This window comes from Rhineura floridana, chromosome 1, assembly GCF_030035675.1.
Source record: "Rhineura floridana isolate rRhiFlo1 chromosome 1, rRhiFlo1.hap2, whole genome shotgun sequence".
Lineage (NCBI taxonomy): Eukaryota > Metazoa > Chordata > Lepidosauria > Squamata > Rhineuridae > Rhineura > Rhineura floridana.
Window position 1 is genome coordinate 145,326,608 of NC_084480.1, and position 27,264 is coordinate 145,353,871.

Genomic DNA, 27,264 nt, shown 5'->3' on the forward strand with positions numbered 1-27,264 from the left:
GCATTTGAGCTTTGTTTTCTATGATCCCAGAGACCAGCTTAACTTTCCAGTCTGTGACTGTTTAGAGCCAGGCTCATTTATAGACGGCACCGCTGCATAAAAATACATTGTGTTAATATGTATGTGCAATACCTTTGGATCAATCTACACAGTTGCTGGCTATAAGTGAAATTCCTCGACATCACTTGCAGAAAAAAAAAATTAAATAATATACAAAATTATTTCATATATTGCTGCTTTCTTGAGACTACCCTTATTGCACACATGAAGGACAAAATTATAGTTTACTGGAGACTACCCCGAGAATGTGCATATTGCCTAGAGACTGTACAAAATGCAGTCTGGGCTTCATCTGGGAAGAAGGGCGGGATAGAAAATTAATAAATAATAATAATCCCCAAAACCTGTTACAGATTATGCATAATGGTTGGAGAATGTACAAAATTCTGTCAAAAGTATGCATATTTCCCAAGGAGATTATACATAATGACTAGGGATCCATTGGCCAGTGCTGGTTCGAAAGCATTCTGTCAACCTAACAAGACGGTATTGATTCAAATTCGTTCCTTGTCCACTAGTCGCTGCTTTTACCAATCCATTTTTGTCCCCTCACAAAAAATGTTGATATTAATATTGATGTTTTAAAGGAAATGTTGATAAATGAAATAAATATTGGTAAAATTATTGTTAATATTTTAGAGTTGGATTTTTTTACATTTTCAAAAATAGCCGCGAAAAATCACTTCATAAAAATCCAATCTGCAGTGATAGAGAATAAGTGAATTAATGGATAACTCAATATCAAATCTGAATTTAGTGGAATTCTAGCACATCCATAATAATGGCTCAGCAGAGAATGTGCAAACTTCTGTCCAGATATGCACATTCCCCAAAGCCTATTGGGGATTATGCAGAATGGCCAGAGAAGGTACAACATTCAGTTGATATATGCACATTCCCCAAGGCTTGTTGGGGATTGTTTACATGCACCAGGAAATGTACTCACTTCCCTCTTCATGAATAGATTATGTGCACATTTTCCATGAGGCCTGAAGAATGAGCACAATGACTGGTGATTATGCACATTAACTGTTCAACATATATTCCTCTTAATATTCACTTCATGCATCTGATGAAGAGGTCACAAAAACTTAAGATACCATTAGATTCTTTGTTGTCAATAAGGAACATTGTTATCATTGTTATAGACCGGCCTCTTACCTTTACATTCAGTAGAGCTTTACCTCACAGACTTTCGGAAGATGCTATTATACATTTTGCAGCACATCTGCAAGGAGAACCCTCCCACCTGGGGGGGGGGGAGAGCAGCAGCAAAAACCTTTTGGGAAGGATGCCATTATATTATGTAAAATGACATATTTATCCTGCCTATTAAATCTGATATGCAGAATAAAAATCACTGCCCCTCCTTTCTGGCATTGGTCCCAGCCAGTACCAGCCTTTCATATAAACTGGGTCTCCACACCACAAGGTAGCTAGGTAGCTTAGGAAAATCTCACTGAGAGAGGGGGGCACTTTGCTCCTAAGATGATGAGCCGTCCGTGTATGAAAAGCCTGCTGTTTCTCTTTTCTGTCTTATGCCTTTGCTCCAGCCACTCCACAATTCCTCCACTGCGTTTCTCTGTGTTCCTCGACCCCACACACCAGATCTATCTACGGTGGGACCATGATGAAGAAAGTAGCCTAATGACTTTTGACCTCCAAGCCCAGTCGACTGGATGGGTGGCTTTTGGCTTCACCAATCACGGAGAGATAACTGGGGCAGACTTTGTGATCGGTGGAGTCCTTCCTGACGGCAACATCTATTTCTCAGTAAGCTGAAACTATGAACTCTCTCTTCCTCTTCGTAAGGAGATTGTCCCTGCATGTACTGGGGTGGGGAGGGGGGATATTTTCATTTCAATTCAAATTACAAAGAATCTAGAGGTGATCATTTTGCATGCCCAATGGGACATGCATCCAGAAGTATTGCAGTCTCTGTTGCTTGTGTTCACTCCCTAATATTGTGCATTGAACATCAATTCAGTTTATAGCTGGGGTCACACTTCTTCACTGTATTTAAGATAAGGAGCTAGTATAGTACCGGAAAATTCATCTTGACAGAGTTTATAACCTGTTCCGTCTGAGCATTCTCAGATCATCTGGACATACTCAGTAGAAACTGCTGAGACTGCTTCCCTTCCTGTCCCTTATTCTGTGTCAGAATTAGCATCCTGAATCCAATCCTCCTTCTCGAAAAAATACCTGATTTTAAAGGGTGGGTTTTCTGTTCAGCCTTTTAAAGCATTTGTTCAGTGTTTTAAGAACCCGGTAACAGTCCTGCTGGATTGGGGGGAGGGGAGGTCTAGCTAGTATAGCACCCTGTTTTGCACAGTGGCCAGCTAGATTTCTTTGATGTCAAGAAAGCTCCAACCAGGAGTTGAAGGCAATAACCCTCCCCAGCAAGAGTTATTTGACAACAGGGCCTACACCTCTTTTTAAACCGCCAGAGCTAAGGGCCATCACCACTTCTTGTGGCAGCCATTTCCATTATTTATTTCAGGGATGGGACTAGAGTTGCCAGGTTCAATCCCTGAGACTGATCCTGTATCTTTAGGAGGAAAGAAAGTCAGCCAAGTGCAGGTGTTCTTGCAACCCTGTAATGGGAAAAACCACAAGGTGGAATCTCCCTCCCCCCTGCATAACTTTTAAAGATACAAAAGACCTCTGGGAGGCCGGGCCTGGCAACCAAGAGGTCTTTTGTATCTTTAAAAGTTGTGCAGGGGGGAGGGAGAATTCCACCTTGTGGTTTTTCCCATTACAGGGTTGCAAGAACACCTGCACTTGGCTGACTTTCTCCTCTCCTAAAGATACAGGATCAGTCTCAGGGACTGAACCTGACAACCCTAGATGGGACACTTGTTTCAGCTCAAGGGCCACATTCCGTTCTGGCAACTTTCTGGGGATCACATGCCCTGACAGGTTGGGCAGAGGCAAAAGCGGGCAGAGGAATGGATGTGAATTATACTGTTGTAGAGTAGGCTAGTTTCTACACACGCTCACACATCTCTCTTTAATCTCCATCCAGGCAAGAAGAAGCCTAATCAAAGTTAAGGACACATTTCAGTGAGGCAGAAGCATTCAGAGAGTATGCAAAGCAGGGCTAGCGAGGGATGGCCAGGGAAGAGAAGGTGTGGAATGGGAAGAAATGTACCCTAGGGACAGTCTTGAGGGCCAGATAGAGTGCCCAGAGGGCCACATTTGATGCCTGAGATTCTCCGTCCCTGATTTATTGGTTTATTTTCAACATTTATGGCTTGGATGTATAAGGTGAATTACCAATACCTCAAATAAATAAATACCTGCTTTTGTCTGCCCTGAACCTACTGCCAATCAGTTTCATTGGATGACCCCAAATTCTGGGAGCTTCTCTTTCTCCACATCATGAATAGTTTTATAACCCTGCCTCCTATAGCCTGCCCTTAGTCATCTTTTCTCTAAACTTACCAAACCCAGATGTTGTAAATTTTTCTTGGGTTGCCCTTTTCTGCACTTTTCCCAGCTCTTGTTATAGCCTTTTTTGGGATGGGGTGACCATAAGTGTACATAGTATTCCTGATATTGCTGCAACACAAGATTTGTACAATGTAATTACAATACGGGAAGCTTTGTAAATGTTAAGAACCTAGGAGTTTGGAGGCAGCTGAAGTTTTACCCAAAAAAGGTACCCAATGGAAATGCTAATTTTGACAGGGATCTCTTTTCCAGTGCTACACCATTCTAATCTATGCAATATATCACTTAATTTTCTCATTGCCCCTTTGCAATGCATGAAGCGATTACATGCTTCAGATGTCTTGTAAAGAGATATCTTTCCTGATCCATAAACTGAATCCTGCATCCCTGGATTCCTGCTTTTATCTCTGATTTTACCATTGTTTATGCTGATGTGTATCTTTTGTATACTGCTTAGAAATTCTTAAAATGTTCAGAGGTTTAGCAATACTTCTAGGTATCCCAATAAATGTTGCCTTGAACAAAAAACTGAGGTGGATGTGGAGCTTCCTGTTAGACTGTAAATCATCTGAGGAATATCAAGGGGACGAAAAAAAGATTCCAAGAACTAGGAAAAATTTTCAGGACAGTTTTCCACAGTCCTAAGCTGCAACTGATTTTTGCCTTAAGAACACATCTGCCCACTGACCAGCGGAAAAATGACCCAGTTACAAGAAAGTGAGTTGAATTTAACTTAGAGGTAGTTAATGAGCCAAAGCTACCCAAGAAATCTGTTGCTGACTACGAATTTGAATCGAAGTGACCCTAGTTGAAATCCACCAGAGTACATTAGCTTTTTTGACTTCCTGGGTTTATATGAGTTTGTTCTCCCTGTTTCACTCAGGACTGGCATGGTGTGAATGAGGAAACCATCTTGGAGGATGAAAGCCAAGACTACGAGTTGCTGTCATTGACCCAGGATGATACATCCACCACCATGACATTCAGGAGACATTTCCGGACATGTGACAAGCATGATCTGGACATCACGGTAATCAAAGCAGCAACATCCAGCCGAAATTAAGGATCATGGTTCAAGAGAGAGTTCAGTGGGCTTGAGTGTGGACTGTGGCCAAGCACTTTTTAAAAATCTCACTTGCAGTAATGTGAGAGACTGGCGCATGTACTTTGCTCTCCTCCTGAAATCAATGGGACTTTAAAGGGCTGGCTTGCTTTATTATATCTTTATTTTTGCATTTAGCCAAACATTTGCTCCCAAACCACTCACAATCAGAACATAATACAAAATAACATTTAAAAAATATTTTATGCGTTGCAATAAAAATGCAATAAAAACTAACACTAAAACCTCTAAAAGCCTACACAAAGCGAAAGGGATAATAGTTAGTTCTAATAAGATTTTGGCTGCCAGAACAAAAATTAAAAGGAGTCACTATATACACATGCGGAGCTGCATTTGAAGACAGTTTGGAAACTGCAGTTAGTGCAGAATACAGTCACTAGAATTTTAACTGGGAACATTTGTTTGCATCAAACCTTGCCAGTTTTAAAAGAGCTTTGCTAGCCAGTGCATAACCAAATCCAATGTAAAGTGCTGATGCTTGCTCTTAAAACCTCCAACGGATTGGCACCCACCCTCCCAACCCTGGCATAATTTTAATTGTTTGTTTGTTTATTATTCCACTTCTATCCCACCCTTCCTCCCAAAGGTGCTCAGGATGGCAAAAATAAAGTAGTGAAACAAATGGTGTTTTTTAAAAAAAACCAAACATCTATAAATTAGTAAAACATCTTAAAACAATCACAGCTAATAATTTCAAGGTCGCCAGTAACAATATCTTTCCACCTTCAAAAACCTGGGTGGCCAGGAATGTTCCGAAATTCTTCCGAAATGTTCATAATGAGGGGAATGTATGTACTTCACCAGGAAGAGCATCCCACAAATGAGAAACTGCCCCCAAGAAGGCCTAACCCAGGTTAGCGCCAACTGGGCAGCACCCAGCAGTGACGCCACCAACCAGGGCCAAACCAAGAACCAAAGTGCAGCTATCCTTGGAAATTCTCACTTCTCTGAATTTTGCGGTGCATTTCTCCAACCAAATAAGATGTGTATAGAAATGCATATAAAAGTGCTTAAAATTTAATATATTACTGAAAATGCTGTACAATAATGCACTATATTAGGGTAAATTTCTCCAAAACCTGTGCAAATTAGGCAAAGTTGTAGACTGAACTTAAGATTTGAAAAATTAGAAAGTAAAAAACCCCGAAACAGAGAGTTTTACTCATCTCTAGAAGTGAAGCAGGTGGCAACTAAAGTGAAGGCATTTTCAGCTGTGATGCCCTAATTGTGGGATGCCCTACCCTGGAAGGCTTGCCTGGCACCAACATTGCTTCCTTTTCGGTACCAGGCAAAAGCCTTTTTAGTCACTCGGGCTTTTAAAGCACTTTTTACATGCTTTTAATTATTGTTAACTGCTCATTTATTGTCTGGCTTATCTTTTGTTTGTGGTGACCTATCAGGCAAATGAACTATCACATACATGCATACTTCATGCAACTTCTTCTGCTGGTCAACGACCGAAATAAATTACTTATTATTTGTGCAACTTTGCTGTTACTTTCTAGAGGGCACCATTTTAGCTCTGTATTTTTTAATCAAGCATTTAATTTACTTTTTCATCTATATCTTTTTAAAGAAAAATGCTAAAATAGTAATGCAATAGTACTTATAAAAAGTGTTACAGCACACATTTTTAAAAATTAAGTTAAAAACACACACTGTCTTTTGGTCAGTGCTGTTTTATCACTGTGGTTATTTTTCTTATTATTATTTTGTACCAGTGTGGAAGTAATTGCACAATAGTGTTAAATTTAAGAAGTGCTTTAGCACATTTTTCTTACAATGATTTTAAAATTGATCCAAAAACGGTCTTAAAATGGCATGCTCAGGTGAACTGTCTTTTCCCTGCCCACACGGCTATGTCACACCCACAAGTGTGGATGGAACATAGCAGGATGTGCACACACAAAATCACCGTACCTCCTGAAGCATGGGAAGTCAATTGCAATTCTGCATGTAACTTACAAGAGAAGAGCAATGACTGGGTAGTGCTAGGATCTACTAGTCTGGAAGTACCACAATTTCAGTTATCATAAGTTACACTCAGAATTTGTAATATGAAGTTTCTAGGCTGGGTGGTTCTCTGTAAGGAACAACATTCTCCAAAGTGAAAAGGTTCATATTTCTGTTTAAGCAAAAAAGCATCCCTACAACATATACTTTCAAAGAGGCATGCACTGACACTTGCTGAATAGAGTGTAGTTCTCATATCATTCAAGCACTTGCTCTCTATTTGGGAAGATAAATGTATTTGGGATTCTACCAGGGTATATAGATATGATCCATTTGGGGCTATAATTTTCTTTCCTTGGTTCCTCTTTCTGCAACGGTTCACTGCTTCAGCCAACCCTCCATTCATATCACCAAGGCATCTTCCTGCCAGCCTAGACAGTCCCTTGTGTGTCAGTTTGCATGAAAGCTTGAAGCCTGGAAGGCTTGGTTCAGGAGCTTCCACCCCAAAATATGGCCAGCCACCAACATACTCCCTTATATTGAGATTCTGACAGGGATTAACTTTGAACGGTGCAATCCTCTACATGTCCACTCAGAAATAAGCCCAATAGAGTTCATTGGGACTGATTCCCTGGGTTAGTGTATATTATTGGTATTAGTATTAGTATTATTTATTAAATTTATTAGTTGCTTGTTACCCAAAGTCTCCAAGCAACTTAAAAACAAAAGCAAATGTATACTCTGCTCTACTCTACTCTACTGTATAGAATTGCAGCTTAAATATCTTTGACTAGCATCATAGTCTGAATCTGGGCTGGCATCTTGTTTCCTAGCTAGAAATAAAACAAAAATATAAGATGTGTTGGAGGGGCACAGCTAATGAATACATTTTATCTGGTGAGCTACAGAATTAATAGAGACATATGCATTCTCTGATTGGCTACTAGAAACCCAAAATGTGAAAAATGAGAGGGTTTTATCTTCTTTTTAGTTGCCAGTTTAGCCATACTTGTGGGTGTGATAACACAAGGAAGTTTTTTTCCCCTTTCAACTTCTCTCTGCACAGAGTGACACCCTACGACTGATTACTGGCTATGGTACAGATGACACAATTGACTTCTTCAAAGGAAAAATAATCCACAAATCTCTTTTCATGATGGTGTTTTCAAATGAAGATGAATTGCACTCACCCAGTGTCTATCATGTGTATGACCTGAAACTGAACGATGTGAGTACCTACTACCTAGGTAACAAAGCTGATGAATCTTGCTGGATGTTTCCATTCAGCATATCAAAAGACTCAGTATTTCCTATTAGATACGCTTCATTTATTCAAACTAGTGATCATGTTATTCACTTTTTATTTTTCAGTGTATACGTTATTACTACTCTAGGTAAAAATACAAAATTGCAAATCATTTTTAAAATATTAAATTGTGTTTCAAATGAATATATTGACATTGGTTTCTTCCATAACATTAAGCTCATTTTGACCATTTCAGAGGAATAGTAGATCATGCACAACAAAACCTCTTCTTCCTCCACTATTCAGATTACCTTCTTCAGCAGTTATTGTTTTTCACACTGTTTCCTTTTGCTTAAATCAAGGGAAATGTATATTGATCTATATGTAAGAGGGTTACCCATTCATCCTCCCCTAGAGCTTTTATAGCATTAAAGAACCATGAGAAAGTTCGAACTGGTAAGTTCTTTTAGCAATTTCCCCAAATCACTCATGGCAATGTGATATTTTTAACCTTAATGTGAGTTACAAAACCTCTTGAGTTTATAGTAGAACAGTTGCTTAGGATGTTCCACTGAACTACAGTGTAGCTCAGGTTTGGGCTGTATCTAACATTAGTCATTAGTCTCACTCTAAGCAGATCCACTGAAATCAATGGACAAGTTAGTCATGTCCATTGTATGCAATAGGTGTACTCTGCGTATCTCTGACACTGGATACAACACAATGTCTGGCTACAGAGAACAACTCTAGTGGGTGGAAAGATTTCTATCCACTGTTCACAAAAAGGAAGGTGAGCATTAATCCATCCTGTTGCCAGTGCAGTGGGTTCAAGAGTACAGTTATCTGCTCAAAGGAAATCAAGTATCCTCATGATTAAGCTCTCATTATCAGGATCCAATGGCGGTATTACAACAACACACAAGCACCCTTCAATCCTGAGGTTCTTTTTTTTAAAAAAAAATGGATACAGTTATGTTTCTACCTACCTGGGAGTTATGATTATGCAAAAAAAAATTATCTATGTGTGGCCCAGTATTACTGTCGCCCTGTCCAGCATGGTGGTACCCACATTTCTTTAAACAGAACAATACCAAGCTGTCCACAGTCTGCCACTCCTTTGGTTGCACCTCCAGTCTGCTGCCTGGGGCAAATGGCTTAATTTTACCTCGTAAAAAGCCAGCCTGCTTTTTATAAAGCAGGAAGAAGATCCAGTGAATACGGCTTCTCCTGTCATTGAAACTGTCCTAATAAGAGAAACCATATGCATGAAAGCTTCTCTCCTGCTTAATAGCTCTCTCTACAGTCAAGGGTATAAAAGCTTGCTTTGAAGCCAGGAATTGGCAAACCCATGATGCTTAGTGTGTGCTTTGGCTTTTTTTTCCAGTTCCCCATCCCAGTGGATGACACCACTTACGCCTGCACTTTCCTCCCACTGCCCATTGTCAAGCAAAAACATCACATCTACAAGGTAATTATGGAAAGGAAGCAGGGAGGGTTGCATCTCAAGGCCTTGGTGTAGGCCCTTTTTCAGGGGGAACAGTGCGGACAATGGCCCTCGCTGGAGGGGGCACATAAACACAGGCAAATGGTACACTTCATCCAGCTTGGGGGAGGAATGGCTGTAGCCCAAGGTGCAGCAAGAAAGAATGGGGGCTTCAAACAAACATTCACCCACTCTCCCACCCCTGCCTCTTAGAGCAGTGGTACCCTTTTTTTTTCATGAATCACTTGCAAATTGCTGGAAATCTCAGTGGACCACTTAATAAACTTTTTGTTGTTGTTCAATAAATCAAAAACACATAAATAATTCATATTTTAATAATAATTTTTCTTCAGGGATCTGTTTCAAAACCAGTTGCTGTATTATGAGAATCACAGGCTCTAGGACAAGCCACTGAAAAGGGCCCCTTTATCTGGTAAACACTTGGGGAGAAATTAGTTAACTGCACTATTGCCATAATATGAAAATTGCAGGCCCTAAGCCAAATCCTTATTAGCCTATTCATTCACCCGCCCCTGATCAAAATGGCCTCGATTTCCATCATCAGAAAAATAATAAACCAAACAGATATAATCAACTGTTCTTCAACTTTTCTACAGACCACCTACACAGAAATCATGGAACACCAGTGGTCCGTGGGCCACAGTTTGAGAATCTCTGTTTTAGAGTCTTAAACAAGGTCTGCCTGCTGGCATTATGCTGCCTGCAAGGCGTGGTGTAGTACGCTTCTATAACTTGGGAGCTCACCTTAATCATGAAAGGGGAAAATTCAAGTAGGCAGTTTGAGACATGGTTTAGGACAGAAAGTGGTACATATTTGATAATTTGCAGAGCCTGCTGGGGAATGACTTAATGATGCCATCCAATTGTGAATCGAGTATCCTGTACACAATACAGCATAATTTGCCTTGCTGGCATTAGCTTGTGATTATTTTAATAATCATCCTTGTGTAGGCTGTGAATCAGGAATGGCCCTGTTTTTAATCTTCCCTCTGTCATGAACTCACAAGGTGGACTTCAGGGCCAGCTTCAGAGTTTTTTGGGCCCATAGCAATGGCAGTTACCATCCTGGGCCCTGCTACATGGACATCTGGGGAGCAGGGGGAGCCCTTGTGGTACAACTGCTATCTTTATCGTACCCAAATGCAGTGCACCAGAAGTTCATGTTCCAGTGCATTGTGCATTTTAAAAAACGGCTGTGGCTCTCCAGGGTGTCCGACAGGGAACTTTCCCAGCCCTACCTGGAAATGCCAAAGATTTAATCTAGGATCTTCCGCATTCAAATGTGCTCTGTCACTGAACTACAGCCCTTTGCCCTGCATTTTGGAGTTCCCCTTAAGGAGCAATTCTGCTCAGAGCACACTACTGTGTTCTAAACATGCACGCTCCTTTGCACATTCTCTGCTGGCTGCTGTTCCTAGGAAACATGGGGAAAGATTAAGGTGGAAATTCAGCAAGGGTTTCCATTGTGTCTTTTTGTGTCCATAGTTTGAGGCCATGATCACGCCCCGGAATGAAACCATAGTACACCACATCCTGGTGTATGGATGCGGCAATGCAAGTGTGCTGCCTAGTGGTGTCAGTGACTGCTATGGAGGTGATCCCGATTTTGCCCTGTGCTCCCAGATAGTTGTGGGCTGGGCTGTCGGAGGAGGGGTGAGTATGTGGGATTTTTCAGGCCAGGTGAACTGCTTCCTGTCTGCAATCAAAGTACTACACCGAAGTCTGAAATGTTATCTCTGATATAGTCTCTCCTTTTTTTATATCATCTTTTAAGCTTGTTTCTGGGGCTGAGGGAGGAATTCATTTCCCTAGGACCTGATGTACGGATGGAATGATCTCTCAGTTTCAGTTCTCTTTGCTTCTCATTTTCTAATCTTGAATACGGTTCTCCACCTTTCTGCAAGCAATTTGCAATTTTTTATTTTTTTAAAAAAGAATCTCATGAAAAATGTTCAGAACTTTAGTTTGTTCTCCTATTAAATACATTTTTGTATGCAGTTTTGACTAATGTAAACATTTTGCAAACAATTTACCCTAATATAATGCAGTTTTGTATGTTATTTTCCCAATAGATTAATTTTGTGCACACTTTCCCCTAATATATGCATATTTGTAAACATTGTTTGGTTGCAGAACTGAATTGCAAAATTCGGATGTGTGAATTTCAAAGGATGGCTTTGTTTTGGTTTTCGTATTGTTTCAGAAAGCGCGAATTTGGCTTTAAATGCAAACTGCATCTAATTTATCCCCCATCCTTAGACCTGATGCTTTTAAACCCAAATTCCATGCCATTCTTTATGTGCTACTGGGCTCTCTTCAGTCATCAAGTGCACAAAATTCACCACTAAATTCTGCTGAGTATGTTCCAATGAACTGGAAGGGAGCTTGACAAAGGTGTCTTATCAATCCCTGCCAGAGTCTTTGCTTCCTTGCCATGAAAGCCTGTGCAATGTCTACTCAATTCAGTTGAGTTAAATGAGATTTGCTCGCAGGTTAAATGGGTATAGGATTGCCACCTCACTGAATTTTTAATGTAATTGACTTCTGTGCAACATCCAGCTCAAAGCCAAGATAACAGGTAACATAACAGTCTAGTGATCAGTTTTGCTTTGGCCATCTTTCTTCTCTCCCTCCCGCAAACTAGTCCTACATGTTCCCAGATGAAACTGGAATTTCCATAGGGACACCATTGGATGCCCAGTGGGTCCGGTTAGAAATCCACTACAGCAATTTTAATTTAATTCCAGGTGAGTAAAAATATGCATGAAGTGGATAAGGAAAGGTAAAGGGTTGAGGAGGGGCAAGGAATAGGGAAACTTGGGGTAGAGGAAACAGGGGACTAGAGGAGTCTAGATTAGGCTACAAGACCATTACTAGGAGGAGAAAAATTGAGACTAAATTGTAGATCATGCTTGAGGATGTTTATGAAATGTATCTATATATATCCCGGGTGTGGGGGAGAGAACTTGTGCAGAGGCTCTATAAGTTGTTTGAGGGGTATCTGCCTCCTCATGCTCTCTGAAGAACTATAAGTCACAGAGTTCCTTAATTCCTGCTGGTATGCAGAGGCAGGAGGAGCCAGTGAAGGTGTGTCGCAGCCATAGACTTAAAATGAGCAATAGACAGGGGAGGGCCAGCCTCTAGGTTTGGAAGTATTCCCCCCCCCATCTTATTAGAGTGGAAGTGTCAATGGAGAAATCCAGGAGGATTTTAGTGCAGCTGTGATTCAGCACTAGGAGACATGGGCAACAGGAGATGTTGGTTTCAGGGGCTGTGGCCAGCATGAGTAAACACACTCCCCTCTCATACATTCACTGAGCACCTGTGAGAGTTATCTAAACAGGCCTTCTCTAAAAAATTATATTCAATTTTAAAACCTTTGGTAAATATCCACTAATAGGCAAAAAAAACCTTGCGGTTTAAGAACATATCTATGGCCCACAGATATTTCTATCAAACTTTAAAATGCAGGGAAATTGGGCAGCTATAGTGAATGTACCAGGGGAGCATGAGACCTGACCTCCTTTCTGAGATATTGTACTGCCCTACAAGAAGGAGATAGGAAGGGGAGGAAAAGGGGAGTGGTAAGAGGGAGGGAGGAGAAGGGAGGGTGGGTTTGATCATGCGCATACTTTTTGAGTTCAATGGGATTTATTTCTGTGCAATCTTTTAAGATAGGTGAAACTGACTGAGGGGAGGGGAGGGGGAGGAGGAGGGCGGGAAGGGGAGGAGATTGGGTGGGTGGGCACTGGGCAGAGGGGAAGCCCCTTTCCTTTACAAAAGGAAAACATTGTGAACAGTATTGTTGCTTTTCAGTGTTTCCCCCACCTTTTTATTCTACAGCAGGCACATGTAGTCTCCCACCCAAATTTAAACCAAAGCTGTCCCTGGCCACATCCACACTGGAGCTTGATTTCACTTTAGACGGTCATTGCTTCTCCCAAAGAATTCTAGGAAGTTTAGTTAGTGAAGGGTGCTGAGAGTTTCTAGGAGATGCCCTGTTCCCCTCACAGAGCTTCAGTCAGAGTGGCTGACTGTTAAACTACTCTGGCCACTTGAGCTCCGTCAGGGAAATAAGAGTCTCCTCTCAGCCCTCTTCATGAACTACACTTCCCAGGATTCTTTGGGGGAAGCCATGACTGTCTCAAGTGAAATAAATGTCTGGCGTAGGTCCTTCTTATTAGGCAAGCCCAGCAGCTGTGAATCTGGCTTTTAGAACACTGACAGTTGATTCTTCCTGAGCATGCCTGACATTATCATTGAGTTCCATGTAAAAGTTCTTAAATTAATTAAAAATCAGCAAGGCATTTTTTTTTAACTTTTAAACTGCAGAAGATGAAAGTCAGAGTATGAGGCAAGGCCAGTAATAGGATTACAGGTACTCTGTGAACATGGCTGATTTTTCATTAATTTCAACAAATTATGAATACTCTGACAGAAAAAAGTCCAATAGTGGTCCAGTTTTTCTCTTTCTCTTTTTACACTTTGAACTCTCGATTCTCTCTAACTGTTTTGTGTATCGCCATGAAAATTTATAGGGTTGTTTAACAAGCTTTTCTGAGTTCAGGACTATAAGTTTTGTAAGGTTTTGTTTTGAATGAGCTTATGGGAAGCACCAGAATGGCATGGGGGGTATTTTCAATTTAACATTGCGGAATGCGAAAAATCCATGCTGGCTATAGTATACAGCCACTCTTGGCTGTATAATTCATCACTATGAAGAGCTTAGCAGGGCAAGGGAATGAGTTGTCAAGATGTTTGTTCAGGATAGTGGCAAGATAGCTGGCCAGCAACTCTTTCCAATGTCCCATCATGTCTCACTTCAGTAAAAACATAAGAGCAATCTTTCTTGACCAGACTAAGAGTCCATTTAGTCCAGCATGGTTTACCAGCCAGTTGCCTGTGGAAGGCTGCAAGCATGACATGAAAGTGGCAATGACCTTTGCCTGCTAGTTGTTCTTGTCTCTAGCATCCAATAGGGCCCAAAAGCACATAATATTAGCTACACAGTTGTGTCTTCAAGTGAAGAGTTGCCCCCCAACACATACACCCACAAATTGCCAGTGTGCCCCCCATACAGAATGGGACCCTAGCATGGGAGATGGGAGGGCTGCAACCCATCTGCCCTCCTGCTATGGTCCTAATCCAGATAATTGAAGTGAATGTGAAGGGTTTTTTAATGGAAATTGTAGGCATACACCCCCACCCCATTCCAGATCAGGATCCTAGCAGTAAAGGGTTAAAGCCCCCACACTGGCAATTAGTGTAAAAACTCAACACTTAAAAGGCCCAGCTACATAGCTAACATAATGTGCAGCTTGGCCCTCAGAAATATATTTAACATACAAGTTGATGAATATCATCTTAATTACTGGAAGCCCCCTAATGTTTCACTCAAGGGGTGACGTAGCCTTTGACTATCTCACTTGTATAGGAAATTTTGCAGAACCAGCTGCTCAGCTGATATTTTTCTTTTCTAAGACTTAATTGACAACTCAGGGATACGTCTCTACTATACCCCGGAGCTGCGTCCTTACGACATGGGGGTGCTACAAACAGGACTCTTTACCTTTCCTATCCATTTCATCCCCCCTGGAGCTGAGTCCTTCATGTCCTATGGTGTCTGCAATACCAGTCTGTTTGATGAGGTAAGCTCTGCAGTATTCCCCAGCTCTCGCTCTTTCGCCCTCTCTCTCTCTCTCACACACACACCCCCTTCAATAATAACACTGAGCATTTATACTGCACTTTGGCATATTCAGACTACCATTTCACATACATAATCTTGTTGTGATCCTTATAAAAACCCTGCAGTGGGTAGGTCAGTATTAAGGTCAAACCGCTCATTCCGCAGGAGACATGTGAACCTTCTCTCAACAGAAGGCAGCCATGGGAGACCGCCAGTCTGACCCAAAAGCCACTGACGGGCCTTTTTCTCCCATTTTGGATTGCAGATGAATGGGACTCCAGTGCCTGATATGCACGTGTTTGGCTACTTGCTGCATACACACTTGGCCGGATTGGGAGTGAGAGGCGTCCAATACCGGTAAGAAAAGTCAATGTATACGTGGGCCTCACTAGATATGACAGCTCTAGATCTGCATAGGAATAGTGGGGTAGGTATCTGGTTTTAAAAGTGAAAGGGTTAGTACAGAGCCTGTTTCCCACCTCCCATCCCTGGCTCTGCTGCAGTTTTTCTCTCCACCTAGGCCACTTCCAGTATTGGAGCTTAGCTGTGGAGAAAAGTACTTGGGGTGAGTAGCTGGGGAGGGATCAGCCATGGGCAGAAGAGTTCAGCATCCTCCAGTCACTTGCTCCTTCTGCTTTTACAATCGGACTCCATCTCCCTTTTTCTACTTGATTAGGACAGCTCCATAGCACTTTTCGGATAACATAAGTTGAGTGCAGTAGCGAATGCATGTAAAGTGGGGAGAGGGATCAGCAGCAGGCCCCGTTGCCATCTTACATACACGAAAGACTCCCACTGTATAATCTGGATCACAGCGAGCGAGCCTTACTTACTCCCAGCAGACATGATTCAACTGAACGTACATAGGTACCCTATACACACACACGTTCATCCAAAACAGTTACATTGTCTGAAGAGCGCTTATGGTGGGGAATCTTTTTTCATCCTGAAGGCCACATTCCCTTGTGGAGAACCTTCCAGGGGCCACATGCCGGTGATGGGCAAGGCCAGAGGCAAAAGTGGGTGGAGCAATGGAGGTGACTCTTACCTTTGTATAGCAGGCTACATTGCAGCCATACAAAACTCGGAGGTTTCTAGATGCACAAACATCTCTCCATCCAGGCAAGCGAGAGGCATTCTCATATAACAAGGCCATATTCCACCAGGGAAAAGCACTCAAGGAAGGTGCGGAGCAGAGCCAGTGAGGGGCGTGTCCTGGGGAGGGGAAATGGCCTAGGGATAGTCTTTCTTTGTAGCAAGAGTCTGTGGAATGGGCAAGCAAAAGGAAATTGGTTTGATTTCAACAGATTCCTCTGACATCCCTAGTCATCCTAAGACATAGTTGGCAGGCTGCATTTGGTCTGGCCAGTGTCAAGTTGAACAGGTCTGCATTATAATCTATAATTTAGGTTTGATTTCTGGTTAGGTTATTTTAAAATCAAGATAGTACAGTCGAATGTAATTAGGTAACAAATAGGGATGGAAGGATCTGTCAGTTACAGTTCTCTGTTTCTCACTTTTCTAATCTTAAATTCAGTTCGCTGCATTTTTGCAGCAATTTGTGAATTTTGTTTTTAACATTAACATCTTAAACAGCTTCATATTTTAACTGATTTAATACGTTTTTATACTTAACATTTTAGGATTGTGTCTGTCGTGTCCATGTGTTTAACTATGTTTAGTTATTTTGTTATATTGTTTCAATGTGTTTGATATATGTTTTTAATTGTATACTGGATGTTTTTATGCTGTAAACCGCCCAGAGAGCTTCGGCTATTGGGCAGTATAGAAATATAATAAATAAATAAATAAAAATCCTCATAAAAATTGTTCAACATTTTAGTGTGAATTTCTCCTAATAAACACTTTTGTATGCAGTTTGGACAAATGTGCACATTTTGCAAGCAATTTCACCTAATGTAAAGCATTTTTGTATGTTATTTTCTACAATATATTCATTTTTATGCACATTTCCCCCTAATTACGCATTCTTGCAAATATTGTTTGGTTGGAGAAATGCATTGCAAAATTTGAGTAAGCGCAAATTTCAAGGGATGGCTATGTTTCAGTTCTCATTGTTTTGGAAAGGCAAATTTGATAGATTCATCTTTAAATGTGAACTGAATCGAAGTCCCCCCATCCCATCCTTAGTAGCAATCTTTATCCAGTTATTTCATATGACAGTTCAAATTCCTAGCAGCAATCTTATTTCACGTCAGGTTCTCCCTAGGAAAGGCATTCATCAGAAAGATTAAACCCATTTGAGGCATACAACAGAGTATAAGGTATGCCTTGGGTGGCATACGCTACTGTCTGTGAACCAAACTAGATCTGATGCTGTCAGTCCATGAATTTACACTAAGTGTAGCATGGATCATGCCCATTTGTCAATAGGAGACAGCCCACTTGTACCAAGACAAGTGAAGCTCTGTGTACTGATGGAGTCCATGTATGTGAGGGTGGGGAATGCAAACACAAAACTCAGTTCATTGATCAGTATTGAAGATTGAAACAGAACCAACAGTTGTTTCATTTTGGCAATAGTAATATTAACTCTCAGAAATATTTGTCAGGAAGTCCTTAGATCAGATAGTGGTTGCAATTTCTATCCCACTTACAGTTTTCTCTCAGCTCTGCAGTCTGATAAATTTGTCTGCCTCTCCTGTTTCTTTGTCTCCGCTCCAGGAATGGAGAGCAGGTGACAATCATTTGTGAAGACAATCAGTATGATTTCAATCTCCAGGAGACAAGAGGCATGAAGAAGGAGGTCGTTTTCAAACCTGTATGTTATTCTGGGGTTTCCCTTTGGGCCATGGTTTGGTGATGATAAGCCATTTTCTGCTGCGACCCTCTACTTCTCTAGGTTTGACTTTGTGGTCTGCTTTGTTTTACAGGGGGATGAGTTCCTGGTGGAATGTCACTATCAAACTAAATATCGGACAGAGCTGACCTTTGTAAGTCTTGGACCAAAAGCCATCTAAGCATTAGGGGAAAGGTGGTGGTGGGGAGACACCTTTTGGGAAAAAATCAAATTATTCCCATAATACACAAATACCTTAGTAATAGCTTGCAGGACCACCACAAGATTTTCCTATGCCATTATTGGGCAGGGTTGTTGTTGTTGTTATGTGCCTTCACGTTGCCTATGACTTATGGTGACCCTAAGAATCAGTGACCTCCAAGAGCATCTGTTGTGAACCACCTAGTTCAGATCTTGTAAGTTCAGGTCTGTGGCTTCCTTGATGGAATCAATCCATCTCTTGTTTGGCCTTCCTCTTTTTCTACTCCCTTCTGTTTTTCCCAGCATTATGGTCTTTTCTAGTGAATCATGTCTTCTCATGATGTGTCCAAAGTATGATAACCTCAGTTTCATCATTTTAGCTTCTAGTGATAGTTCTGGTTTAATTTGTTCTAACACCCAATTATTTTCTTTTTTACAGTCCATGGTATGTGCAAAGCTCTCCTCCAACACCACATTTCAAATTAGTTGATTTTCTCTTATCCACTTTTTTCACTGTCCAACTTTCACATCCATACATAGAGATCGGAAATACCATGGTCTGAATGATCCTGACTTTGCATTTGAGGACCTTTTCTAGTTCTCTCATAGCTGCCCTCCCCAGTCCTAGCCTTCTTCTGATTTCTTGACTACTGTCTCCATTTTGGTAAATCAGTGTGCCAAGGTATTGATAATCCTTGACAAGTTCAATGTCCTCATTGTCAACTTAAAAGTTACATAAATCTTCTGTTGTCATTACTTTAGTCTTTTTGACATTCAGCTGTAGTCCTGCTTTTGTGCTTTCCTCTTTAACTTTCATCAGCATTCTTTTCAAATCATTACTGGTTTCTGCTAGTAGTCTGGTATCATCTGCATATCTTAAATTATTGATATTTCCCCCTCCAATTTTCACACCTTCATCTTGGTCCAATCCTGCTTTCTGTATGATATGTTCTGTGTATAGATTAAACAAATAGGGTGATAAAATACACCCCTGTGTATTTCTCCATATTCTGTCCTTGTCCAGAGTATAGGTTGCACATCAGGACAATCAGATGCTGTGGCACCCCCATTTCTTTTAAAGCATTCCATAGTTTTTCATGATCTACACAGTCAAAGGCTTTGGTGTAATCTATAAAGCACAAGATGATTTTCTTCTGAAGTTCCTTGGTCCGTTCCATTATCCAATGTATGTTTGCAATATGATCTCTGGTACCTCTTCTCTTTCTAAATCCAGCTTGGACATCTGGCACTTTTCACTCCATATATGGCAAGAGCCTTTGTTGTAGAATCTTGAGCATTACTTTACTTGCATGGGATAGTAAAGCAATAGTTCGATAATGACTGCATTCCCTGGGATCCCCTTTCTGGAATTGGGATGTATATTAAACACTTCCAGTCTGTGGGCCATTATTTTCTTTTCCATATTTGTTGACAGGTTTTTGTCAAAATTTGGACAGATTCAGTCTCAGCAGCTTGTAGCAATTCTATTGGTATTCCATCTGTTCCTGGTGATTTGTTTCTTCCAAGTGTTTTAAGGGCAGCCTTTACCTCGCTTTCTAGAATTTCTGATTCTTTATAATACGGTTCCTCCGTGAATGAATCTGTCATCCTTATAGAGTTCTTCAGTGTATTGCTTCCATCTTCCTTTTATTTTATCTCAGTCAGTCAGTGTGTTCCCCTGTTGATTATTCAACATCCCTACTCTTGGTTTAAGTTTCCCTTTAATTTGTCTGATCTTTTGGAACAGGGCTCTTGTTCTTCCCTTTTCATTGTCCTCTTCTATTTCTATACAATAACAATAACTATAGTTCTCTTTATCCCTGCGTACTAGTCACTGTATTGTTGCATTTAGAGTTCTGACCGTGTTTCTATCCTCTTTTGCTTCTGCTTTCCTTCTCTCTTTAATGATTTTAAGAGTTTCTTCAGTCATCCATTGAGGTCTTTCTGTCTTTTTAACTACAGGTATTGTCTTTTCACATTCTTCCCTGATAATGCCTCTGACTTCAATCCATAGTTCTTCTGGTTCTCTGTCAACTAAGTTTAAAGCCTCAAATCTGTTCCTTATTTGATCTTTATATTCTTCTGGGATGTTATTTAAATTGTATTTTGGCATTAGGATTGCTTTGCTATTCTTAGGTTGTATTTTTGTTTTATTTATATTGATTGTTTTTATATTGTACACCGCTTAAAGTTTTTAAAAATGTTAAGCAGTTTATAAATGTATTTTTTTTTTTAAAAAAACCAAATAAATATAAATAAAAGTACTTATGGGGAGAATCTTGTGGAGATTTTCCCCATAAGTGCTCTGATTTTTATTTATTTATTTATTTACGGGCAGAGGAAGGCTGCACCCCTCGCCTGCTTACCCCTTTTGCAGTTTAAAGCTCATCTCCGCGCCCTGTGCTTTTCCATGCTTGCACACACAGGATCATCGTCTCTAATTTGGCCCTGCTCTTTGAGCCCAGGGCAGTTGTTGCAATTCCCTCACTACCGGTCACCTGTGTGTCCTCCTGTCTGTCTGTTAGCTTTTATTATGCCTCCGTGGGCTGGCAAACTCATCCTTATGCATCTGGAGTAGCTTGAGCAGTTTTTTGTTTTGTTTTGTTTTAGGAATATGAGACTTCACGTTTCTGAAAAGTCAAGATTGTGTATATTTTTATTTATTTATTTATTTATTTGACTTATTAGTCGCTTATCTGGCTGAATTGTCTATCCACGGGTAGATCTCAGAACTCATTCATAGTCATACACTGGCCATTACCACACTACAAACCTAAATTGATATAGTACTCATGTCCTTTTCCCAGGGAATCATGGGAATTGTAGTTCTCTCTGGGGGAGCTAAGGATCCCTAATGCAGCACTTCTCGCCATGCTCTTATACCAGACTACAATTCCCAAGGAAGAATTGCCTTTGCAGGAAGTCATAATAAAATGTGTATCTTCCATACAAGACTGTAACATACATGTCTATACTATTATACCCAGAGCTTGATGCTGGCTGGGGCTGATGGGAGCTGTAGTTCAAAAAAGTGACTTGTCCAAGCTCTGATTATACCTGCACAACACTGTCACTACTCTGGGTGCACTGATACCTGGAAGGGGCAGGTAGCTGTGTTGCAATCAATACTCTTGTGTTGTAAATAAATTTAATATTGTTTTATTCAGGGAGGGCCAAGTACCCTGAATGAAATGTGCCTGGCATTCCTCTTCTACTATCCTCGCAACAACATCTCCAGCTGTATGGGATACCCAGACATTCAGTATGTTGCGCATCAGCTTGGTCAAGAGGCAGCAGAGTGAGTGTTTCTGACAAAGCCCTCGAATGGTGTGGCAGGATGCATACGGTAACAGAGCTGGAATAATGTCATAGGATGGAAGCAGGCAGACGTTCTGAAGCAGTGATGGCTAATGCCCAATTCGGGGGCCTAATCTGGCCCTCCAAGCAATTTTTCTGACCCTTCCACAAGATTGCATCCATTTTGGCAGCAGTGGCAAAAAGAAAAAACTAAACATAGTGCCACTGTGGTGGGCAGAATCCATGACCCTGATGAGAATGCAAATCTCCTCAATCATCAGCTCAATGGACTCCCTTCAAGTCAATCCTGACTTATGGCTACGCTATGAATAGGGATTTCACGGTAAGCAGTATTCAAAGGGGGGTTACCATTACCTCCCTCTGAGACTAGTCCTCCCCTGCTGGCTAGGGCCTGCTCAGCTTGCCACAACTGCACAAGCCAGCCCCTTCCTTGTCCGCAACTGCCAGCTGGGGGGCAACTGGGCTCCTTGGGATTATGCAGCTTGCCCACGGCTGCACAGGTGGCAGGGCACGTAACCCCTGAGCCACTCACTGTGAGGGTGATCTTTAGCTGGCCCTTGACACCCAGGAGACACGAGCGGGGATTTGAACTCACAGACTCTGGACTCCCAGCCAGGCTCTCCTCCCCACTGTGCATTTGTAGTGGTTAAAGTGACTGCGACCTGGGAGACCAGGGTTTGAATCCCCACATAGCCATGAAGCTCACTGGGTGACCTTGGCCCAGTCACTGCCTCTCAGCCTCATGAAAACCCTATTCATAGGGTCGCCATAAGTCAGAATCGACTTGACGGCAGTACAGTACGTCAGATCAATCATTTGATGAATGGAGAAAGGGAGGTAACTCCCTTTGCCAGCTGATCCTCACAGAGGAGGGGGGACTGTGTGCTTGTGTGTATGTGTGTGTGTGTGTGTGTGTGCATACAAGAGTATGTGAGAAAGAGTGTAGAGTATCCACACCCTGTGCTAGCATGTGGCCCCCAGAGAGTTGCCAAGGATGAAGGTCGCCCTTGGGCCAAAAAAAGATTAGCCATCACTGATCTAAACTGTGATAGAAGTAGTTTGAAAATACATTTGCTGCTTTGCAGAGTTGAGAATGTGTGTTTAATACTCCAAGCACATCTACCATAGTTCAGAAAGCACAGCTGTCTTCATCCTTACAAGGTATGCCTCTCTTCAGTAGTGTTGTCATTCCGGGATGTCGTTCCTCTACTTTTCTGGTAGCAGGAACCCAGCCGGAGTCGTATATCTCTTATGAGCATATCAGCCACTGACAACAGTTTTCTCACCTGGCTCCTCATCCTTTAATGTTGATTGGAGCCAATCAGAGTGGAAGGGGGTGAGTCAGCTACTAAGAAGACCACACACCTCCCCTTTCATGCTAACTGGCTCCTAGAGAACATCTGTTGTAAGAGACAAGGGAGAAGAGGAAGCAAGAAGATGAGGGAAGATGGAAATGGAGGTAGGTAGGACTGAGCTGCATATCAACATTTTTCTCTTCTAGTATCCAAAGTAAATGTACCTTAGATTGCAGCCTTACAGCCCATTCCTATGCATGCTTACTCTGAAGTACCATTCCTATGCATGTTTACTCTGTAGTAAGTCCCACTGAGTTCAGTGGGGACTTACTTCTAAGTAAATGACCCTTGGATTGCAGCCTTACAGCCTGTTCCTATACATGCTTACTTGGAAGTAAGTCTCACTGCGTTCAGTGGGGCTTACTACAAGCTAAGTGCATATCTCAATAACAACCAGAGGAAGATTGTCAGAAAACTCTGAAAGTGCAAGTACATTCCCATGTGATTGATCTTTTTTGGTGGAGGAGGGCTCCACTCTAAAATAGTAAATAGAAACCTTCTCAGATTAGTACCTTACTCTCTTGGAGCAATCATTCCTACAGTGTTGGGGTGCAACATTCATTCATCAGTTCACAGCTCTTGATTTTCAACAACATACTTTTGAATTAATTTCTTCCTAGCCTTTAAAACATTCTTAAAATCACTGGCAGTGCAATCTTTTAATTTCTACTCAGCAGTAAGTCCCACTGAGTTTAATGGAGCTCACCCCCAAGCAGGACCAGATATGATAGACCAATGGGATTGCCCTGCATGGACAAACACAGCAAGGACTTGCGTGTGTGAGAGAGAGGAGAGAGAGAGAGCTATTCTTTGTTAACAGAATCCAAATCCAGCGAGAAAAAAATAAGGGGAGAGATGTGTGGTTTTGTCCATGTTTTTTTTCTCCACTCCACCCCCTTAGTACACCTCCACAGGGGCGTCAGTACCGGGGTGCGGAGGGTGCGGCCCGCACCCGGGTGTCACCATGAGGGGGGTGACACCCAGAGCTGCCCTGCCCCGCGCCGTTGCCCGGCAAGGCTACTTCAACTCCTCCCCGGAGGCGGGTGGGTGGGTGAGACCAGGAGCAGCGTTGGCGGGGTGAGGGAGGCACGGCGGCGTTCCCAGGCCTTCTCCGGCTTGGTGACCCTCCAGCACGCGCCCTCCCAGGGGTATGGACAGGGTGGCTGGCCTTGAGTGCTCGAGCGCATGCGCGCACGCAAGCCCAGCCACCTCATCCATGCCCCTGGGAGAACGCGCACCGGAGGTCCGCACACACCCCCCCCGCACTCCCGCTAGTGACACCTCCAGGTCTCATCCAGTCTGGAATGATTATTGTGTGTTTACATGCTTAAATTCCAATTCCATTCAAGTGAGCTTACACCCAAGTTGGTGCACATAAGGGGCCCTGTCACGATGAACCCTTCTCTGCCCCTTCCTCACAAGAACACCTAGACTATAATTCTGTACCTACTTACCTGGAAGTAAGCCCCATTAAACACAGAGACTTACCTCTGAGTAGACATGTATACCATCGGATTTTTAAACATCGACCCACACTTACTGTGTAGTAGACTCTGCAGAATATAACTTTATAAAAGGTAAAGGCGTCCCCGCACTTGTAGTGCGAGTTATTTCCGACTCTTAGGGTGACATCTTGCGACGTTTACTAGGCAGACCGTATATATGGGGTGGGATTGCCAGTTCCTTCCCCGGCCTTTCTTTACCCCCCTGCATATGCCGGGTACTCATTTTACCGACCACGGATGGATGGAAGGCTGAGCGGAGCTCGACCCCTTTTACCGGAGATTTGACTTCCTCCTTCCGTTGGAAGCGAACTCCAGCTGTGAGCAGAGCTTTTGGCTGCGTTACTGCCGCTTACCACTCTGCAGTTGGAGATTACAAGGAGACAGAAGCCATTAGCCAAGTGCAGGGGAAGGGGAAACAGCAGCTTTATAGGTCCCCAGGGCTTCCTGTTGTCTGAACAACTCACTTATCCATCACAGAGACTGAAAGCTTCTTTTTATTGTATAACCTTAGAAGGGGGCATGGCTGTGAGTGGGCATGGTGTGACTATCATGAAGGGACCCTACACTTCTAAATTTGCCACTACACTACTGCCTCTCTTCACCCATTGTCTGCTTCCGATGCCACAGCCACTGTGAAGCATTCATCTTTCCTTCTTTTCCCATTTACCACACCCTTTCTACACCCTGGGACATCCCTCTGCTCCTTGATTTCTCCTTCAGTGCAATGGAAGGAATGATGGCCATCAACCTGGTAGAATGGGACAACGAGACCATCAAGACAGCAGAGAAGGCATGCAAGGAGGCAGATCAGATTGTCATGATTAAAACAATTGATGTAAGCACATTTTGCATATTTGGCATTAACAATCTTATGCGGAGGGAAATCAGAAACAGAGAAAACAAGCACATGCAGGCCATCAGTGATTTCCAACAGGGATGTCAATTACAAATAGGAGACAGGGATTCCCAACAGAGAAATCAGTCTCCTCCCTCCCCATGCCCTCCAGAATCTGCTCAGGAGGGCCCCCCAACCCTCTGGAGATGATTTTGGGGGGCTAGAGGGGACAGGAGAGGAAGAGGAAGCTTTGTTGTGCACAGGGAAGCCCATTGCACTAATGTTAAAAAAAATAACATCCGTGTACTTAGAAGTACAGCTACATTGCGAACTTATTTTATTTTATTTTATTACAGGGATTCCCAAACTGTGGCCCGTGGACCACCAGTGGTCCTCAAGCTGCATTCAGGTGGTCTGTGACATGCCCTTATTAAATATTCATATTTATTTTTAATTGTATTTTTATTGCTGCTTTTATTTCTTATATTGTATTTTATTGCATTACAATTTGAATTATATGGAACGTAAATTATAATACAATATAAGAAATAAAAGAATCAACAAAAATTGTTTAAAAATAATACAACAACTAGCATAGCACATTACAATTGCTACAAAAGGTAGAAAAATCATTAAATGGTCTTCCAAGACCATCAGCAATTTTCAAGCGCTCCATGGGGGGAAAAGTTGGGAATCTCCGACTGATTACATTTGTATCTCACCCTTCCTTCCAAAGGAGCCCAGGGCAGCAAACATCAACATGTTAAAACAATTTACATGTACTTTGGTCCTAAGAATATGGTGGGATGCGTTGCAGCGCCCTCCAGACAAATACATGTTGGTGATTTCCCCTCATTTTAGTTGCAAGGAATATCTCACACTTTCCAAGGTACAATTTTATTATCCTGAAAGAGATTATTATCTATCAGAGAAGTCACGTAAATAAGTGTCATACCCAGGGGAGAAACTACAGCTGCACAGGTCCAAGAATGCAGTGTTGTCCAGGTGTGTCCATGCCTGCAGAACCTTACCCAAAAGGGGAGAGTTGTGGGGGGTAGAGAAGAGAACTGTGCAAATGTCTCGGGGGGTTGTTTTTTTACCAGTTCATTTTAGATCTTTCAAATGATGACCCCATTCTCCCTCAACTTCATCAAGAAAAAATAGCACATGGCTTTGACATGATGGGCCCTGATAGCCAGGGCCGGCACAAGACTGCTGCTAGACTGCTGTGGGGCCCCGCCTCCCCCCTGTGCACACACACACACACACTTAAATACACCCAGTTGCACCACTTCTTGCATTACCACATCAGTGCACATGCCTGCCATTTCCCAAGATGGCGGGGGGATGTGTTGATGCCCCTGCCACAATCTTGGGTAATGGTAGGCATGTGTGTGCTGATATGGTGACACAAGAGGTGGTACAACTGTGCCAGCATGTGGAGTTGATGTCACCTGGGAGAGGGGAGCTCCCACTGGGACCCATGCCACTGTCTGGTCACGGCCCATGACCCAGTGCAGATGGGGATTGCAGAGTGGGAGCTCCACCCTCCCAGCCACAGGAACCATCAGCCAGCCACAGGGGCCTCAGCCAGTGCCCAACCTGGTGGCCTACTGGTTCCAGGCCTGCCAATAGCTCAGATTGTTGTCCAGCCCCACAAGTATTGCAACAAATAGATGTAGATCTTTAAATTTTTCTTTCTTTACCTCCAGGAGCTGCTGAGAAATGAAACTGGCTTTGTTCGAGATATTGTTGATGCTGAGCCACCGCCCTGCAAGGACATTTCCACATCTATGCCTGGGCTTCAGCCAGAAGGGCAAGCCAAATATCAGGCAGCTCCACCAACGGTGACTTCCAAAGCTCTCAGCACAAAGGGCATCTTTCCTTTTCCTGCGCTGCTCTTCATTCCTTTGGGTTTTACTTGGCTTCTTGCCTCCTCTCAGAGTAGACTCTGAGCATCAGATACCACTGAGCAGTTATAGGATGTCATTAACATGCTGAAGCTTTTATGGCTTTTATTACTCTATTACTTTTCTTCAGTCTCAGAGGCATACCGGGTGGGAATTTATTCCCTGCCACACCTTCCATACTGTGTGGATGAAAGGGCTGGAGAGAAATCGGAACAGGTCACCCTGAATGTAAAGATGACTGATCATGTCTGTTTATTTGTTTAATCACTTTGAATGTCATCCTGCTGACGGGAACAGCACACACCTCCA

General features: G+C 42.4%; 1 protein-coding gene across 1 annotated transcript; it reads left to right on the top strand.

Moving 5' to 3' along the window:
• The first annotated feature begins 908 nt into the window (after window positions 1-908).
• Window positions 909-27,000, top strand: LOC133376886 (putative DBH-like monooxygenase protein 2). Its single transcript, XM_061609798.1, has 14 exons — window positions 909-928; window positions 1,614-1,833; window positions 4,400-4,546; window positions 7,659-7,820; window positions 9,223-9,306; window positions 10,828-10,995; window positions 11,987-12,089; window positions 14,824-14,990; window positions 15,297-15,388; window positions 17,717-17,813; window positions 17,926-17,985; window positions 21,200-21,330; window positions 24,931-25,045; window positions 26,758-27,000. The coding sequence occupies exons 1-14, from the start codon at window positions 909-911 to the stop codon at window positions 26,998-27,000; spliced, it is 1,809 nt and encodes a 602-aa protein (XP_061465782.1).
• The last annotated feature ends 264 nt before the right edge of the window (window positions 27,001-27,264 follow it).